General features: G+C 33.2%; 1 protein-coding gene across 7 annotated transcripts; it reads right to left on the reverse strand.

Annotated features, from left to right (window-relative positions):
- Positions 1 to 1,084: 1,084 nt before the first annotated feature.
- On the reverse strand, positions 1,085 to 10,038 carry LOC115956095 (TLC domain-containing protein 4-like). Of its 7 annotated transcripts, XR_004084258.1 has the most exons (10): positions 7,745 to 7,908; positions 6,200 to 6,446; positions 5,950 to 6,038; positions 5,732 to 5,867; positions 4,596 to 4,670; positions 2,949 to 3,070; positions 2,786 to 2,861; positions 2,581 to 2,640; positions 1,572 to 1,864; positions 1,107 to 1,468 (listed from the first exon to the last, which is right to left on the reverse strand). XR_004084258.1 is itself a non-coding variant. In XM_031074560.1 (9 exons), the coding sequence occupies exons 2-9, from the start codon at positions 6,335 to 6,337 to the stop codon at positions 2,323 to 2,325; spliced, it is 819 nt and encodes a 272-aa protein (XP_030930420.1). In that variant the 5' UTR covers positions 6,338 to 6,446; positions 9,855 to 10,038; the 3' UTR covers positions 1,410 to 2,322. The 7 variants fall into 7 exon arrangements, 5 of the variants coding, with proteins under 5 accessions (XP_030930420.1, XP_030930421.1, XP_030930417.1 ...); XR_004084257.1 differs by having other exon boundaries at positions 1,085 to 1,468; positions 1,572 to 2,640; positions 7,745 to 7,925; XM_031074560.1 differs by lacking the exon at positions 7,745 to 7,908 and adding an exon at positions 9,855 to 10,038 and having other exon boundaries at positions 1,410 to 2,445.
- Positions 10,039 to 18,718: the final 8,680 nt, after the last annotated feature.

An 18,718-nucleotide genomic window follows, 5' to 3' on the forward strand; every position in this document is an offset into this window, starting at 1 on the left:
GATCATTCGCGAAGAAGAGATGGGAGATAATAGGCCCACTATTTGAAGCTTTGATTGGCTTCCACTCCCCATTAGCGCATTTCTCATCAATAATTCAGCCAAACACTTCCATACAAAGAATGAATAAGTAGGGGGACGAGTCTCCTTGCCGAATGCCCCTTAAAGGAAGGAAAAGTTCCAACACTGCACCATTAAAGAGGATAGACATTGAAGCGGAAGAAACGCAACTCATTATCATCCGAATTAAATCTGAGGGTAAATTTGCACCATAAAGTACTTTCCTAATAAATGACTACTCCAATCTATCATAGGCTTTCTCAAGATCTATTTTGATAATCATATGGCCAATTTCCTCTCTCCTGCTAACCAAGTGAATAATTTCTTGGACTGTTTGATTTTCTTTTTCATTTAGTAAGAAGAAAGGACGGTAACTTGTTTATTTTTAGAAGAAAATAAGGACATGCTAACCAAGTGAATAATTTCTTGGACTGTTTGATTTTCTTTTTCATTTAGTAAGAAAAAAGGACGGCAACTTGTTTATTTTTAGAAGAAAATAAGGACATGGTAACTGACCCAAGTTTGGCAGAAAAATACAAACATGCGCTCTCTCTCTCTCTCTCTCTCTCTCTCTCTCTCTCTCTCTCTCTCTCTCTCTCTCTCTCTCTCTCTCTCTCTCTCTCTCTCTCTCTCTCTCTCTCTCTCTCTCTCTCTCTCTCTCTCTCTGCTATACCATCCAATAACTTTCTACTATATATATATTTACACCATTGGATTACTTTGTCTTCTTATATCTTCTATGCTTACAAAACATTAAAATGATTAATCAATTAATAACCATTTCATCTATAAAATTTTAATTTTTAATTTTTTTAACTTTGATATTATATGTAGGTAATGAGTTTATTAATCAAATAATAAATAACTTCTGATCGACACAAAACTTAGCACGCACGTTAAGAACAGAGTACACGTAATCCAATATTGAGATTTTCAAATTATTAATATGATAAAAATTACACTATAAGTCGAGATTAATAAATATCTCATCACTATAAGTCTACTTTATAACCCCACATAATATTATTTGAGGTGCAAAACTCTTGCTAAAAAATGATAAAGAACCCCTTAAATTGGTATACTTTAGTCGTGTGCAATTGCAGTATCGGCTGCTTGATTATTTATGAAGGGCCCCTTAATTTGGTCTAACGATATCTAAGCCCAGTTTCTTTCAAAATTTGATTAAATTTTAAAAGATGATATGCAGATGCTCTTAAGTACAAAGAAATTCTGAACTATAAAGCATCAAACCTTTGCAGACCCACTGAAAAGACTCCCCAGTCCCAGGTCCATACCAAAGATCCATACCTTAGTAAGTTACATTCCAAACACAAACAGAGCTCTCTAACTCACAAAGATTCTTTCATGCTACTTCATCCGCAGAAAATTATCTGAGTTGGTAATTAAAAACCTGTAGATGACAGTTTTTGTCATATTTCATTTCTGAAAAGATCAGTACTTAATATAATAGCACAACAAGGGTTTATGAAGAGGTAGGTATCTTTTCTGGGTACCTATATTCACATTGATCATAAACCATGACTGCCTATTAACTGCTATGCCATTTACACGTGGGAGAATGGAAAGTACAGAGGAGAAAATGCTGAAGCCGATGATGATAATGGTTTAAGCCTTCCAATCATGTTTGCAGTCAAAATGTCAGTAATTGATGTATCCTTCACTGCGTCTTGGCTATTGTCTTCTTTAATCCCTTGACTATCTTCACGAACCACATCAAGTTCATGACAGTTAGCACCAATGGCACCACAGATACTAACAATAACCCAACGCTCCGCAACTGCTTAACCTGTTTGGTGAGAGAACAATAACATGAATACATAATGATTCTGCATATTGGCCAAGTTCCATTCAGTTAAGCAAATGGATACCAAAAAATGGAAATATCTGGATATCAATTTTAGTTTGTATGTGACAGATCCATGCAAACATTCTTTATCTACCAATAACTGTCACTAAATATTGTGTCTATCGGTGATGGAGTACCATGCTATTAACCCATTTTATGATATGTAATTTTCCGCATGAACATGTTTGGTTGATGGTATTATGAAAGTCTTCAAAAGTCAGGACCTAAAATCAAACCAAATAGTACTTCGGTCCTAAAGACTAATTCCTTTCATCCATCATCTTGGTGAAAAATGAATCATTAATTATGATGCACAAAGTGGAGACTGTGACCCAATCATTTCTGACATGATTAAAAACAAGATACAACAAAATTTGGCAAATTAAGCTTCTCATATGTTAGTGCGTTGGTGCGAAGGTAAGTTCGTTCCACCAAAAGCAACAGGTCGAGGCTTCAAGTCCAGGAATCAGCCTTTCCATTAAATAGAGGGTAAGACTACCCACCATGACCTCCCCCAAAACCTGCAAAAGTGGGAGCTTTGTGCATTGGGTGCAACCTTTTTTATATGTTAGTTTTAGATAAAACATAAGGTATGCTTGCCATATTACAACAGATACAATATTCACCAGGTGAACATATACAGGTATTGTTATTACCTGATCATAGTGCAAGTAGAAATGGTAAAAAAGATACATGAACAGGATTATTCTGGCAACCTGCAAAAAATGTGAAATGTTAAATGACCATGAACAAGGATAGGAAGTAATGCCAAGCTCAGGGGAGATTTGTAAGTGTCTTTTGTTGGCAAAATTATAAAAGCAAGGAACAAAAACTATATGAAAAAATAAAATTTCGACATACCAGCCAAGCAAAGAATATAACGACCCCATTTATGACATATGCTCTAGACCTCTTCTTTCCAGTTGCATCAAGATACCTTCACAAACCAAACTGACATGCATCAAAATCGGAAAAGAAATCAATACCTTTATAAAAGTCGGTCACTTAATAAATAAAAGATTACCATCTCAAATTGATCCCAGGGGTGGTCGTCTCAGAGATAAGAACCATGTAGGTGTATAGCTGCCCCTCCCCAGTTAACATTGCATATGCTACTGCTGCTATTGAAAGAAGATGATGAATCACCTGAAATATTAATATTATAACTATGTGCTGGGAAAGATCCACGTTAAAACTTAAAAGTAGTTCAAACTAGATTAATTCTTCTCCTCCTCACCCATGACACAATTTATTTTCACAACTTATTAATGAATTTCACATCGGTCCACCATTGATGCTACTTTATTGTCTACTATTGACAAATGACAACTTGCCACTTTAGTAGTCAAGAAAAAAATTGTAAAAAAGTTGCATTGTAAAAAATAACACCAAAATATAAAACATTTCACCTATATATATATATGTATATATATGTGTCTTTATGTAAGGATCTAGCGTTGGCAAGTTCAATGTGACAAATCATGTGTCAAAACGGGTTGTAAGTCCATGTTATAAAGCTAGGTAAAAGTAAATCAAAGAATTGCTTGAAGAGAGGAAGGTTCAGAACAGCAAAATCAGAATTCGCATAAGAGATCATTAAAGTCAAACAAAAAAGTCGCGAGTCGCTTGCACAACCCTCACTAGAGCAAGATTATGAAAATTTGATTCCAAATTCTACTTAAAGTCTGACTTATCCTAACCTTTTGCTTACCAATATATATTCCTAGAGGTACTTATCAAATATATATTCCTTGAGGCATGATTTTCAACCTAAGAACACAGAAGTACAAAAAAACATCTAGAGTGTTTTTCTGTTTGCACCTAAACAGAAAAACCAATCCTTGTGTTTATTAAACTTCGAGCTTAAATATATTTTCCTCTCAATTGTCCTTGAAAGTTGAAACCAAAGAGTTCGTTCCTTGACAATGAGTCCACTGTTGTTGCCTTCTGAAGAGTTCTTTGGAGTACCAAAGTACTGGGTGGTTGCGGATGAGTTTTATCATAGAGGAAGTTCTATAAAAGGATTCAAGAGTTTTGGTGCCACAATGCTTGGAGGCAAACGATTAGTTTGCTGAGGTTGCATGGAGAGTCTATGCTTTGAAGGTTTTGTGTGTTCAAACTGTAGTAACTTGTAACCAATTCTTCTATAGTGAATTTCCTATGCGGTATATATATATACCCACTATAATCAAGATGTTAATCAATATATAGCACCTGATACATCTCTTTGTTAATGTTGCCTCCACTTACTTTTTTATTAGATTAATATTTTGAAAATCATACCAATAAATTCTTATTGTTTTTAAAAGGTACGCCAAATTCAACGTTAATTAGATGTTATTGATTTTACCCAATCGGCCAATCCATAACTCATTTTTTGTGTATACTTTCAAAATATAAAAAACATGGAATTAAACATTTTATGGATAAAATAGTTATTGATCTTTGATTATCTTGATATTTAACAAGCATAGAAAGAAAAAGGAAATAATGAAATTCAATGGCAAATTTGTTATAAAAAATTAAAATTAAGCTCATCTAATAGAAAGTTATTAAGTGCTATAACATTGACAAAAATTACACGTGTAACTTTTGTTTGTATGTATATGAGTTATATTACACATATAGATACACAGCTTGATTGTATTTATTCAAAATTGAATAGACTTACATACTCAAATCCACCAAGAGCAGGATAAAACCATAAGATCATCCCAAGGTCAGCCAGGAAGTAACCAACCGAAACCTGTTAAAATTATATCAAAACATGAAACATAATTTTTACCAGATAAAACACAGCAGGAGGTGAAACAGGCATGCAAGGTTGAAACAAACCAAACTTATGACATAAGGTAGAAAACAATATTTCATCAAGACCGCTTTAATGCAAAAGAAGGTAAGATAGCATGTATTAGTAAGATGAATAAATTTCCCCTTGCATGTGTTTCATAAGTTTATAGAGAGGAAAAGGAAGCTAGAAGAATCTATAACACAAGGTCCTTTGAATTGACTTACTCAATACAAATAAGGTATTTATTCAAGGCCTCTATTGCAGGTTCAGGTTTCTTCAAAATTGAGGTATAAAGCTACTTACCAACTACCTCTCAGCCCCTACGGTAGCTGGAGCCTTGTGCACCAGATATGACCTTTTTATAAAATAGATTTGCAATTCCTTTCTTTTATTTTTCTTTTCTCTACACCTCTACTCATATCATTGACTATAGTTTTTCCATAAGAACTAAGAAAGAAAAACAAAATAGTGGCATGTTCGATTTGCCAATAGGCAGTATAAGGATCTTATAATAAAACTCTATCCATGCCCAATATAAGAAAGAATGACTTGGTTTCCCGTAGATACTATAGCTCCTCACACATTTCTAGCTCTCAAAAGAAAATCCGGCATTTGTTGACTAACAAAAGTAATATTAGATACATCTAAGGGAATTGTACCTAAAGGCCAACATGGACTAAGATATCGTATATATTGGCACCCACAAAAGTTTCCCTTATTTTATTTCTTCTCAATGTAAAACGGCTGGCCAGAATTCAAGCTGGCTCACATTTATGCTATGAAAAACTAATACAATATCGATGTGTACTCTGTATTTCATTGATGGGTAAACACTACTTACACGCCTTGCAGGATTGAACTCATGACCTCAACCTCAACCCCTTGTTTATGGGACAAGGAGATGCCATTGGGTCCAAAGACTCTTACAAGAAACGCACAAACGTAATTATCATAACAGCACCAACATCAACAGCAATAATGACAATAGCAAATCAAATAATTTTAGGCATACTCACCCCCAAGGCAAATGTGGACAGTTGAGAACATCGAAGTGTAATAAGGCCAGCAAATTGGTCAGAATAGAGATCTGACCAGAACACAAAGTATAATGATATAGTTGTGATAAAAATGGCATGAAGAGTCGATATGGCCCTGCATAAACAGTTAACATATATAAAAAATTTGCAACAAAGAAGGGGAAAAGGATCAGACTAAATGGGGAAATATTCAACACCTGTTATTCCACTCAACACGCTGCATTTTTGAAAGGCTGGCATAGCTCTTGAAGTAAATAGCACTGATCGTCTGGGTAAGATCATAGACCTGAAAACGAGGAAACGCTTAAAAGAGGAAAACAGGGAAGAAAAAAGAGAAGATACAGAATTAGGGAAAAAAGTTGACAAGGTATGTATAGAACATATGAGAAGCAACCATTTTAAATGGACTGATGTGCCACAATTAATTTTAGCAATGATGAGAAATACCACTTTGGAAGCAAAAATTCCACCAATGATGGAAGTACAAGGTATAAATGAATCTGCAAGTACATAATCCTTTAGCAGCTGCTCAGCATGGTTTTGGTACAGTGTGATTCCCATAGTTGCCTGTTCAGAAACCAGCATTACAGGATACTCTTTAGCAAATACGTAGACACTCTTTCTATTGTGTAATGCTCTTCTTCTCTTTGTTCTCTGCTTTTTTGCCTCTTTGGTGAATAAATACCGTGGAAGACTAACAAAAGGAAATTTAGCTATTAGAAAATAATTAGGTAAATTATCTAATAAAAATATAAGATAAATTAGATTAATGACAAGAAAACACATATGCTTACACCATATACACTGATGTAACCCCGTAGATAAAAAAGACTTGCATATGTTATAATTGAAGAAAAAAACCCAAACAAAAGATAAATATCCTATTTTGGTCTAGTACCATTATCATAGCCATCATCACATGGGGAGGTAGGCACACATGCCCCAGGGCAGGGAGGGATTTAAAAGGAACAGAAATGCTAAAGCAGATACATCACAGACACACATCATATGTGTATTAAGCAACAAAAGTAACAATCTAGCATCTGCTTTGGTGCTTCTCAGAGACTTAACTTATCCTTAAAAGTACAAAACTATCAAACACTATTATCGCAATCAAAAAAAAAAAAAAAAAAACTGATTAGTACTACACCCATCATGGCAGGGCAATACATGGAAAACCACCTGTTTAAATCTTAAACATTAATTTTAAATAAATAAATAAAAGAAAATAAAAGCCTGTGTTTTCTATACAACATAAACCTGCCTACTAAGGAACTTTCTTCAAAAAGGTATGGAAAAGTTGAACAATGAACTCATTGTGACATAGAGTTCACCAAAAGAAAAAAAGAAAAAAGAAAAGAATATTAGATCAGTTTGTTTCAAGCAACACATTAAGTTTTATTGTAAAGTTTCAAAGAAAGTTAGCAGATCCCTAGTTTCAAAAGTTTCTAATAAATTCAACTAAACTTACTACCTAGTTTCAAAACTTTAGTGATTGAAATCTATAAATAACTCAAATTGCAAGCTAATGAACTATTGAGAAGCAAGTGATCATCCCAGTGGCACAAGCAACAACACATTACAGAGAAAACTATGATTTGTTTACTTTCTTAAAATCTAAATTGACCATAACCAGCTCTTGTCAAAAAGCAATTATCACAAACCAAGACCAAAACTTCAACTCCAACAATCACAAAACAACGTTAAATATATCCCAAGAAAGACAGTAAAATTAGTTTGTTTATGTTTTTTTTTTTTGAAGCACAACAAGGTTGTGAACACAAATGTTTAGCCACTAACATCTAATAAGACTTTCTCAAAAATAAATAAATAAAACAGAACAAACTCATGTCTCAAAGCACCCAAAAAAAAGAAAGGATTAAAGCATAAAAACATATGGGAATCAAAAGCGGGGTTAAAAGGATCATACATTAAAACACAAAAGCAAAAAAAAAAGATTTGTTTTTTGTGTTTTTTGGGTTTACCGTTTACCTGAATATTGGAAGAAAAGGAAGTTGCTGGAAAATTATGGGTATTGGTTTTCAGATAAGGGGAGAGAGAAAGATAGATTAAATAGAATACAGACAGACAGAAAGGGTACGAATGAGAATTGAGCTTTGGTCCAAAGCAAAGCAAAGTGGGTCACCCAATCTGCGATTCTTATACGCGTGTGTTTTTGGGTTACGTATGCTGTCTACATCTGAACTCTCCGTAAACCATACAAACTGTCCCCAAAACTATAAAACAAACTGAAAAATAAAGGTCTTCTCAAAAAAAAAAAAAAAAAAAAAAAAACTGAAAAATAAGGTTATTATCTCTTTGATTCTTAAGTGGTAAGTTATGATTAGTCTAATCTGAACTCACACCTAAAATTACTTTATTACCCATCAATCTGTATTTTTCGAAAGATAAAGAATACTATTTGCTAAAATATAGTGTCTTATCCCTTTTTTTTTAGAGAAATGCTGATGCCGTGAATGATTATTGATAATTGAAAAAATATTATCAGTAGTGGGCTGATGGGCTCAAATAAAAACAAATAAAAATTTGTCATAACAAAAGTTTGTAAAATAATTTGTGATTGTAATATTACTTTAAAAAAATTATATTTTGCTAATATTATTAAAATTTTCTTAATAATTAATTAATTATTAAACCACTTAAATTTTAATAGAGTAGGTAGTCTGTAAGTTTTACTATAAATACAAAATTATTGTAGATAATCAAAAAATTAAAATAAATGTTGAATTGTTGAAACTCTTGGTAATAGAATTTTAGTTGGAGTAAAATTGTATGATAGAGTTTTACATTTTGGGAATACTAAGTATTTTAATACAAACGGAAAAAGGAGAGAATGCCTTAAAGAAAGAGACAATGGTGTATATCCAAAAGAAAGAGACAGTGAGATTAACCCACTATTTTTTCTTTTGTGAATACTAAGTATTTTAACACAGAAAACCAATATTCTCAACAACAACAAAAAAAAAAGTTTTACATTTTGGTAACAAGAGATTGATTTATTGCCAATCTTTGTAGGGTACTTGTTGAGGATGGTCTCTATTAATTGATGACCTTAATTTGAGACCGTTTGGTAAAAGATTTCTAGTAACGATGTTAAAGTTTTATGGAAATACATGTGAGTGAAAAAATGTGTGGAAATACATGTTATGGTATTTAAACAACTGTTTTCGTTGTTTAAACAACGTTACCAAATGTGTTAGTGAAAAGTATGTAAAAATATGTGTTGTGGTGTTTAAACAAGTGTTTTGATTTTAATTCTTTTTCCTTTATTCTCCAAAAAAAATTCTTTTTCCTTTATGTCCAAAAGTTGTGATGCTAAAGCAAAATTAAAGCAGAAGGAAAGCTATGAGGTTTCCCAATTAATAAAGCAAATCTATCGCTTCTTTTTATATTATATACATAAAAGAAGCTTTTACTACCAGTCCTCCTTTGGAATTGTTTCTTCTCGCTGCACAAGTTAGCTTCTTGCTAATGTGCGGTGCACCAGAGAGTTTCTTGCTCATGGGTTCATCTCCAACAGTGCTTGCATACTCTTACCCAGTCTAAAGGGACTTTCCTTCTATTTTTTTCACAACTCACTTCACAATACACCCGGGTTTATTTTAGCATACAACATATTAAAATAATATAAATCACACAATAAAATAATATATTCAATGCAATAAACACCAGACCAGCCACAACCAGCACAAACCACAGCCACAGCCACAGCCACAACAACCACCGCTACAGCCACGAGAACCACCACACAGCCATAGCCACTGCAAGGACCACCCACAACCGCAACCCCAACCACCACAATCCCTACAAATTGCAACCCACTACATCCAAAACAAAATGACCACCCAAAACCACCTCACCGCCACTCAAAATCGAAACCCCCACCACCCAAAACCACCATCCCCGGCACCCACAACACCTGCAAATCTAAACCCCCACCAAGATGATATATAGCAATAGCAATGAACAAGTTAATGTTTCTAGAGCCATTTGTTCCATCTTTTCATTGTATATATAATGAACAAAGAAATCCCAGTTGACAGATTAATTGAAAGAAGAAACGGGGCAGTTACGGAGTTACCTTTTGTCCTTTAGTAAAAGTGGGTCGCCACGTAATGATGAATCCAAGAACGAATTGAGTCTTTTTGGACTAGGAATTAGCGTTGGTGTGAAGAAGGTGTTTGGAGAAGAGAGGAGTTTGGAAAGGAGAGGAATTTGGTCAGAGTAGAAGTGGGTCTTGCAAATGGTATATGTTGCGGGATTTTAGCATCCAAGCACAAAACAAGCCCGCGGTCTTCTAATTACAAAGAAATTTACAATAGTGCCACGGCACACTTGTGCTTCTACCTTTAGACTTTACTATTCATGGATTGCAAAACTAAATATCATTATTTTATTCTAACTCTCTCTCCTATTTGTCTTGTCCTCATTTCCTTTTTATTATTTTAATTATTTTTTATGAAGAGGAAGAGAGAGAAAGAGTTGGTGAAAATAATATTTTAATGAATAAATGATATAATTAAGAAACGAGATGTTGTGTGTGTTATAAAATAGTATGGTATAATAGATAAAGCAACTTTTGATATTATATAGAAAAATGAACTATTTTTTTTTTTTAGAAACAAAAATGAGCCATATATCCAACATTTCTTTTTAGAGTTTCACAACAAATGGCATTCGCTCCTAATGATAGCTCTTTATCATAAGATCAAGACACCAATTTGTTTTTAATGTAGGCAGAAATTGAACCTTAAATCTCTTATTCAACCATCAAAGACTTTACTAATTGAGCTAAATGGATTCTAGAACCCACCAAAAAAAAAAGTCACTTTAGATGTTGGTAGGTTTTTAATAAAATTATATTTTTCTTATATTATAAAAATCTTTTTTTCTTCTTCTCAAAAAAAATTTCTTTTTTTTTTTTCTGATACAAGATAGATTTACTTATATTTGCTTCTTATTTAAGTCATTCAAGACATATAAAGGATAAACTATTGTAAGGAGTACTAAAAACAAAATCAAATGACACATTTACAAAATATATCGCCTTATATAATAATTGAATGTAAAATGCATAATGTTTTCTCAAAAAAAAATTATAATACTTTCAAGTAATAAATTTAGATAGCTTAATTTAGAAAAATATAACAAACTATATTAACTATACTTTGTTAGAAAATAATCATATTATTTTAAGTAGAGTTTGGAACTAACACTTAAGGCTTATCTACTAATTTCATTTTTCACCTAACAAAACAACAAATCATCAAATTTGTTGACGCATCATGCACTTGTAAGTTATTATTCTTCTACCTTTGAATTTGCAAATGTTTAAATAGTTAAATGCAAGATAATTCATTATTATTTTTGAAATCTTTTCTGAAGACACCAACAGGCTTCTACAAACAATAGAAGAAACTAGCAATCGGCATTAAGTATACTCTCAACCTTTGGACGACATAAATGCATGGCATGCGCGGAGTCCAAATCTTCTGTCTCATCTTTTATGCTCCACTTTATGTTCCATGAATTAAAATTTGCCACATGTCCACTTATTTCATTAATGCCTAATTTTATGCCTTTTCTCCTTTCATTTACCTAAAAGATAAATAAATATATAGATAAACAAAAACTAATACATAACAGCACGGTAGCACCACCACCACCAACCTCCTCTAGCACCACCAACAAAGGGTCACCGGTGCCACCAGTCACAGTGCCACCACTACCACTAACCTTACAAACTCTGATTTCACAAAATAAAAAGGAGATTACCAATTAACCCATAAGAAAATAAAAAACTTCAAATCTCAAATCACAATTACAGAAGCAAAAACTCATGTCTAGGAGTGTAAATGGAGGTGGACAGTGAAGACTTGGAAATAGGAAGAAATTTTTATGGGCTTTGGGTGGCATGTGAAGGAGAAGAGAGGATGAGACTTTAAAGTGGTCAAAATATAGAGAGTTTAGTTGAGAACATTTTTTTATTTTTGTGGATTATTCCAAGTGGAGAAGAATCGTTGATTGGGTTTGGGTTTATGAGGGATTTGATTTAATTGGGATGAGTAGAACAACCATTTGTGTTACAGCTGTAAGCAATGAAAGTGTTTGCCAATCAAAAGGTGAAATCTATTGAAGAGCCAGATCTAAGATTGGTGAGTTTAGTGGCAGCAGTAGCATGGCCATGATTAGCAGCACCGACGGCCTGTGCTGGTGGAGGATGGTGGTGGTGGTGCTGCCATGCTATGATGTATTGGTTTTTGTTTTTTTATTTTTATTTTTTAGGTAAATGAAAAGAGAAAAGGCATAAAATTAGGCATTAATGAAAAAAGTGGACATGTGGCGAATTTTAATTTGTGGAACATAAAGTGGAGCATAAAGGGTGGGACAGAAGATTTGGACTCACATGCGCGCACACATCCATGCACACAATATGAGAGAGAGAGAGAGAGAGTAATGACTGTAGAAGAGAAATGTGATTCTACTCACTAAAGAATCATTAGATAATTAATACAAAAAATTAAATGACATTAAAATTATTAGGTTCTAAAGATTTAGGATTAAATTTTTAGAATTTCAACTTGTATGTGTTGGCAAACCGAGAACAAAAACATGTCTAGGATAAGTGTTAGACATTACTCAAAGTTGTACAAGTCAAAACTCAAGAATGTACAAACTGCAAGAAAAATGATTATTTTTCTATGAAGCTTATCCAATTGAATTGTGAAGCTCAATCGATCAAAAATCGCAGAAAAAGAATTTTTGCAGAATTTTAAACAGGCCCAAGCCCGCGAAAACGTTTAGGGTTTCAGTCCAACACTCCTATATATAAAAGGAAAACCCTAGCTACGTTTTGAAGACGCTTGAAAGACTTATGAGTTATTTCTGTGAGATCTGAGAGATTCTGTACCTTCTAACTCTACAAGTATCTACTGAAACAAGATTTACAATCAAGTGCTAGTGGAATCTAGTTGTTGCAAAGATCAACAAGTCGTGATCTGAAACCTTTGAATGGGATCTCAAAGTCACAAACGTGGATGCTTATGTGGTGCAAATCCAAGAGAGAATGAGTCTATGGATTCGGAGCTTGCATGTGGTCGTGTTAGTAAGTTACTACTACAGGTAGTAATAGATTTAAAGTTAGATCTTATTGTAAAAACTTTGATTCTCTATATTGGATTTGTTTTATCTTGGAGGTAGTTAGGTCAAATCCTCCCCAAGTTTTTACCTTGAAACTATTGGTTTCATTAGTTTTCCTAGGTCATCATATTATTATGTTCTTTATTTTCCACTGCTGCGCTTGATATGATCTATCCTTGTTTAACTTAGATCTCATAATTAACCTAAGTAATCACTTGACTAATATATTAGGTTAAACAATCTGGTTTAAGGAGTCTAAAAAAATAAATAAGTGGTATCAGAGCGGGTTAGCTCTTGTTGGGTAGTTTACCTTGAGTGGATCCTTGACCCCTGCTATCATGAAACATGGTCACTCTCTTGTGATCCCTCCCCATTTTAATGGGAATAACTATACTTACTGGAAAGTTAGGATGAAAGCTTTTTTGAAATCCCTAGATGAGAGAGTATGGCCCTCTGTTGAGAATGGTTGGGAGAGACCAACCACTCCTATCAGTGAATGGAACACTGCACAAAAAGAAGCAACAAGCTTTAATAGCAAGGCTATGAATGCTATATTCAATGTTGTTTCTATGGAAGAATTTAAAAAGAATCTCTAATGTAGAGGTTGCTTATACTGCCTGGAATATTTTGCAAACTGTGCATGAAGGCACTAAGGCAATAAAGATTAATAAATTGCAATAGTTGACATCTAGGTTTGAAAGCATTAGGATGTCTAATGATGAGACTTTTGATAACTTCTATACCAAACTGAATGACATAGTAAACTCTACTTTTAATTTGGGTGAAGTATATGATCAACCTAAAATGGTTAGGAAGATTCTTAGTTCCTTAACTGAGAATTTTAGACCCAAAGTCACTGCTATAACAGAGAATAAGGATGTGGACACCATCCCTGTTAATGAACTTGTAGGATCTCTTCAATCCTATGAGTTTGACCTACCCAAAACCAACAAATCTAAATCAATGGCAGTGGATTTGATGATGAAATCTCTTTTACAGAGATAATTTATCTTGCCAAGAACTTTAGAAACTTTTTGAGAAATAATAACAGAAAGGCAAGAAATCGAAAAAATGCTGACACTAAGAATGTGAAGAAGAATGAAATAGCCAAAAATAACAATTCTGAAAAATCAAAAGATAAGGTTGTTCAATCCTATAACAATTTTTTAGGTCAACAGTGTTTTGGTTGTCAGGGTTACGGTCACCTTAGGTCAGAATGTCCTACTTACTTGAGATCTAAGGGAAAAACTAAGGCTGTTATCCTTAGTGATGATGAAGTTTCTAGTCACAAGTCTGAAAGTGATCAAGAAGGAAATTTAATGGCTTTCACTGCTACTGCTAAAGTAAGTGAGCCTGAAATTGTTAATGAGAACCCTTCTGATGGGGAACTCTCTGAGAATGCTAACTTGCAAGAGGCTTACAACAAGCTTTGCAAGATTGCAGCAAAGGATGGCCATGAATGTTGACAAAGGTTTGAAGAAGATAAACACTCTTGAACAAGAAAAGAGAAATCTGTTGGTTAAACTATTTGATGCTAATGGACTCATAACCTCTGTTAAGATTGAGAACATATCTTTAATTGAGAAAGTCAAAAGTTTCGAATCTGAATTATCTATTGCCAGAGAACAACTTGATAGGACTTCTACTTCTAAACTGGATAATATGTTAAATGTTCAAAAATCTTTTTCTGATAAGACACGGTTAGGGTCTGTAGAGAGTGTTTCTAGTTCTGTTGTTCATCCTCCTAAGTTTGTACTTGCTACATCTATTTCTACTCTTGAAGTTAAGGTACCTAAGGAAGAAATTCTAGCTACTAGGAGAATTAGGGTAGATCTAAGTGAGTCAAAACCTAAGAAACCCAATCATCTTGGAAGCAAGAAACAACACAAACCTTAATGGTTTGTCATTTTTGTGGTGGAGCTAGGCATACACGCCCAAATTGTTTTAAGTTGCAAGCTTCAAAGCAAACAACTAAACACAAAGTGCTTGTGCCAAAAGCACAAGATCCTATGGCACATATCCATGAATTAGTAAAGATTTTTAACCTTTATGCCAATACAGGAGCTGAGTTTAAGTCTAGTTCATCTAGAAACTCCAATTCCAAGTTTGCATCTAAGAGAGTGTGGATGCAAAAGACTCAGCCTTTGTGAGTTTTTCTAACATGGTCTTTGTGCTTAATCTTTCAATCTCTTGTGACCAAAATGTTTTTCATTAGGATTTTCTTTTGCATAACATTCGTGCAATTCATTCTAGGTTTGTTTATGATATTTTTAAGTATTTTTTTTTAAATTAAAAAAAAAAACAGAAAAAAAAAAAATAAAAAAGGTTTTTTTTATTGTGTATTACACATCTTCAAGTGTGTAATTGAGGTTGGCCTATGAAATTTGCATTTCATGACTGTGTACCTTGTTTAGCTTAGATAAGCTGTTTTTCTGCACTTTGCTAGTTTGTGCTATGTAGTACTTAAATTGTGTGAGTTGTTTATGGTTTTTAAACACATGCTTTTGATTTTGAAGTCACATTCTTTTGATTGTAAGGACTAAAAAATCATAGGAGAAAAGCATAAATAACCATCTTACCACTGTTACTCGCCAATCATGAACACCTATGTGCAAATTATAAAAGCCATGCTCAATAAGGTGTAGCACTTGCACAGCAAGATTAAATGAGGTGTTAATTGTGAAAAGAATGTGAAAATCAAAAGAGATTTCAAAAGAAAAAGAAAAGCAAATAGAAACAGAAACAGGCATCAAAAGAAAAAGAATGAAAGAATAAAAATTGCTTTTACATTATTGCAAACGTGTTTTCTAGGAGATGTGGGAGTTATATGATGTAACTCTTTTGCTGATGGTCACTTTCAAACTTATGTGATTGATAATATAGAAATTGTGTTTAATTTTTATATATCTACATATCACCTTTTATGTATTTCATACACTTACTTGTTATACACACCACACGCAAATCTTTGTTAAACTCTGTACATGTGATTATGTGTTAATTTTTATGGCCATCCAAAATTGTGCTTCTTGAAATGTTTAATACTTTTTGGGGTATGGGGTAAAATTTTTGAAGAAATTTTTTTAATCTTGATAAACATTGATTTGATTGAAGAGAAAGTGTTTTTGGAAACATTTGGAATCATTGACATACATTTCATATCATAAAAACTGGTTTAAAAGTGTTTCTGTAGAAAATTTCCAGGATTTCAAAATCTTCTAATTTTTCAGGATTCGATTGATCGAACCTGTTTTTCAACTGATCGAAAAATCCAGTTTTTAAGGCTAAAACTCTCGGCCTGAATCAATTCCTCCTTCGATTCCTTCTGATCAGTCGAACCTGTTTTTAAGACATTTTCGATTCCTAGCTCGATTCCTCCCGACCGATTGAAAATCGTTTTTAAAAAAGAAAATAAGAGGAATTTGAACTTTGTTCTTCATTTTTTTTTTGTCTTCCTCTTCGATCCTTCTCAATTCCTCTTATTCAATTTTTTTTTGTCTTTCTCTGAGTCAAAGCTTCAAGGGTTTTCTTCCTCCATACTTGGTAACTCCTTTTTGTTTAAATCACATGCATTCATGCATTTTCTTCAAGTTTTCTAAAAATTTCAAACTAATAGGATTTTGGGATTTTTTGATGATTTTGAGTTTTTTGATCCAAATTGTTGGATGGGTTTTTGTTCATGCATCATTTAAACATGATTCACATGCTTTAATTTCAAAAATTTCAAGATTTCTACAAAATTTCGAAATTAAGGTTTGTGTTCTTGAGAATTTGGGGATTTTGTTCAATTGGATGAAATTGAGTAAAATTGACTTGTGATATTGTTTAATTGAGTGATTATAACATGTTTTATACTTGCTGTGTTGTTCAATTGATCAATATAAGGATTTTTGTAAAATTAGGGTTTCAAAATTGGGGATTTTGCTAAATTTCTAATTTTCTTGGTCAATTTTCAAAATTGAGATAAAATTGAACTGTTTTTGTGCATTAAATCCTGCATCATATGTGTCTTTGCATCATGCATCATTTAGTTTTTAAAATTTCATGTTATTTTGGTCTCTAACTCTATCTGATGTAGTCTGCCCTTGGTTTTCATTTTGGTCCCTACATTTTTATTTTACCACTTTTAGTCCATAAACCAATTAACACATGACATTTAAGTCCTTACCGTCACCCAACTAACAAAAAAGGTTGACGTGGCTGACGGCACATTAAAATAATAATTAAAAAATCTATTTTGGCATTAAAAAATGCCACATCAACATCTAAATTAATTTTAATTAAATAAAAAAATTAAAAACAAAATGAATTGAGATCTAAGAACATAAGAACATAAGCACTTGTTCTTCAATGTTCTTCTTAAATCAAGAAATAAACCCAGCAATGACATCAAACCCAGAATCAAAGAGCAAACCCAGATTGAATATCAAAGACATCAAACCCAGCAACGACATCAAACCCAGAATCAATGAGCAAACCCAGCAACGACATTTTCCATATTCGCTAATTGGTCATTTTTTATTTAAATTAAATGAAGCTCTCTCTCATCAAACCCAGCAACGACATCAGCGAATATGACCTAATACATTTTGGTCATTGCTCTTCCACTAGATTCAACTTACTAAAGCTCTCTCTCGTCTAAAATGAAGCCCTCTTTCATCTAAAGCTCTCTCTCTCTCTCTCTCAAATCAAAATCTCTATCTCTATCTCTATCTCTCTTTCGACTTTCTCTTTGGATCTGGGTTTAGAGAAAGAGATGGTAGGTGCTGGGTTCGACTGGGTATGCTGGGATCTGGGCTTTCTCTTTAGCTTTGATCGGTGATCGTTGGTGGGTTTGACTGGCTTTGATCGGATCTGGATTTAGAGAAAGAGATGGTGGGTGCTGGGTTCGACTGGGTTTGCTAAGATCTGGGCTTAGAGAAATAGATGTTGGTGGGTGTTGGGTTTGACTGGGTTCGTTGGTTGGGATTGCAAGGTTTGTTGTTGTTGTTGGTCTAATCGATGATCGTTTCTAGACATTTGGGGTTTGGGGTTTGCTGGAGATTTGGTTTTGGCGATGTTCATGTTTTTTTATTTTGGCAATGTTCATGTTTTTTTATTAGGTTTGTTGGGGTTTGTTTTTTGATTTGATTTGCTGGGTTCGACTATGTTCTTTGATTTGGTGATGTTCATGTTTTTTTTTTCCCTGTAGGTTTGATGTTCATGTTCTTTTATTCTGAGTTTGCTCTTTGATTCTGGGTTTGATATCGTTGCTGGGTTTATTTCTTGATTTAAGAAGAACATTGAAAAACAAGTTCTTATGTTCTCAGATCTCAATTCATTTTGTTTTTAATTTTTTTATTTAATTAAAATTAATTTAGATGCTGATGTGGCATTTTTTAATGCCAAAATAGATTTTTTTTAATTATTATTTTAATGTGACGTCAGCCATGTCAGCTTTTTCTGTTAATTGGGTGACGATAAGGACTTAAATGTCATGCGTTAATTGGTTTAGGGACTAAAAGTGATAAAATGAAAATGTAGGGACCAAAATAGAAAAAAGTCAAAATGTAGAGACTTAAAGTACATTTACGCCAATATTTACCATTGACTATAGTTTTACAATGCATGCATTGAAAAGGTTTATATTTAAGAAATATAAGTATATAACATGACAAATACAATAGCGGCAAAACCACTATAGTATTTGATATTATAGAAAGCCAAGGTACCCCACGTACAACACAATGCAATAGTAATGTTATTCTCATATTAAGATAATAACAAGGTTTGTTAATAAAAAAATAAACGAAGGTATAAGTTTTC

Source organism: Quercus lobata, chromosome 8 (assembly GCF_001633185.2).
Source record: "Quercus lobata isolate SW786 chromosome 8, ValleyOak3.0 Primary Assembly, whole genome shotgun sequence".
Taxonomy (NCBI): domain Eukaryota; kingdom Viridiplantae; phylum Streptophyta; class Magnoliopsida; order Fagales; family Fagaceae; genus Quercus; species Quercus lobata.

Excerpts from the sequence above, each read along its gene's own strand:
- LOC115956095 (XM_031074557.1), bottom strand. The coding sequence starts at position 6,337 with ATGCTGGTTTCTGAACAGGCAACTATGGGAATCACACTGTACCAAAAC. Across the intron at positions 6,039-6,199 it reads GAATTTTTGCTTCCAAAGTG|GTCTATGATCTTACCCAGAC; the intron begins GTATTTCTCATC and ends CCTCGTTTTCAG. Across the intron at positions 2,862-2,948 it reads CCTGGGATCAATTTGAGATG|GTATCTTGATGCAACTGGAA; the intron begins GTAATCTTTTAT and ends TGGTTTGTGAAG.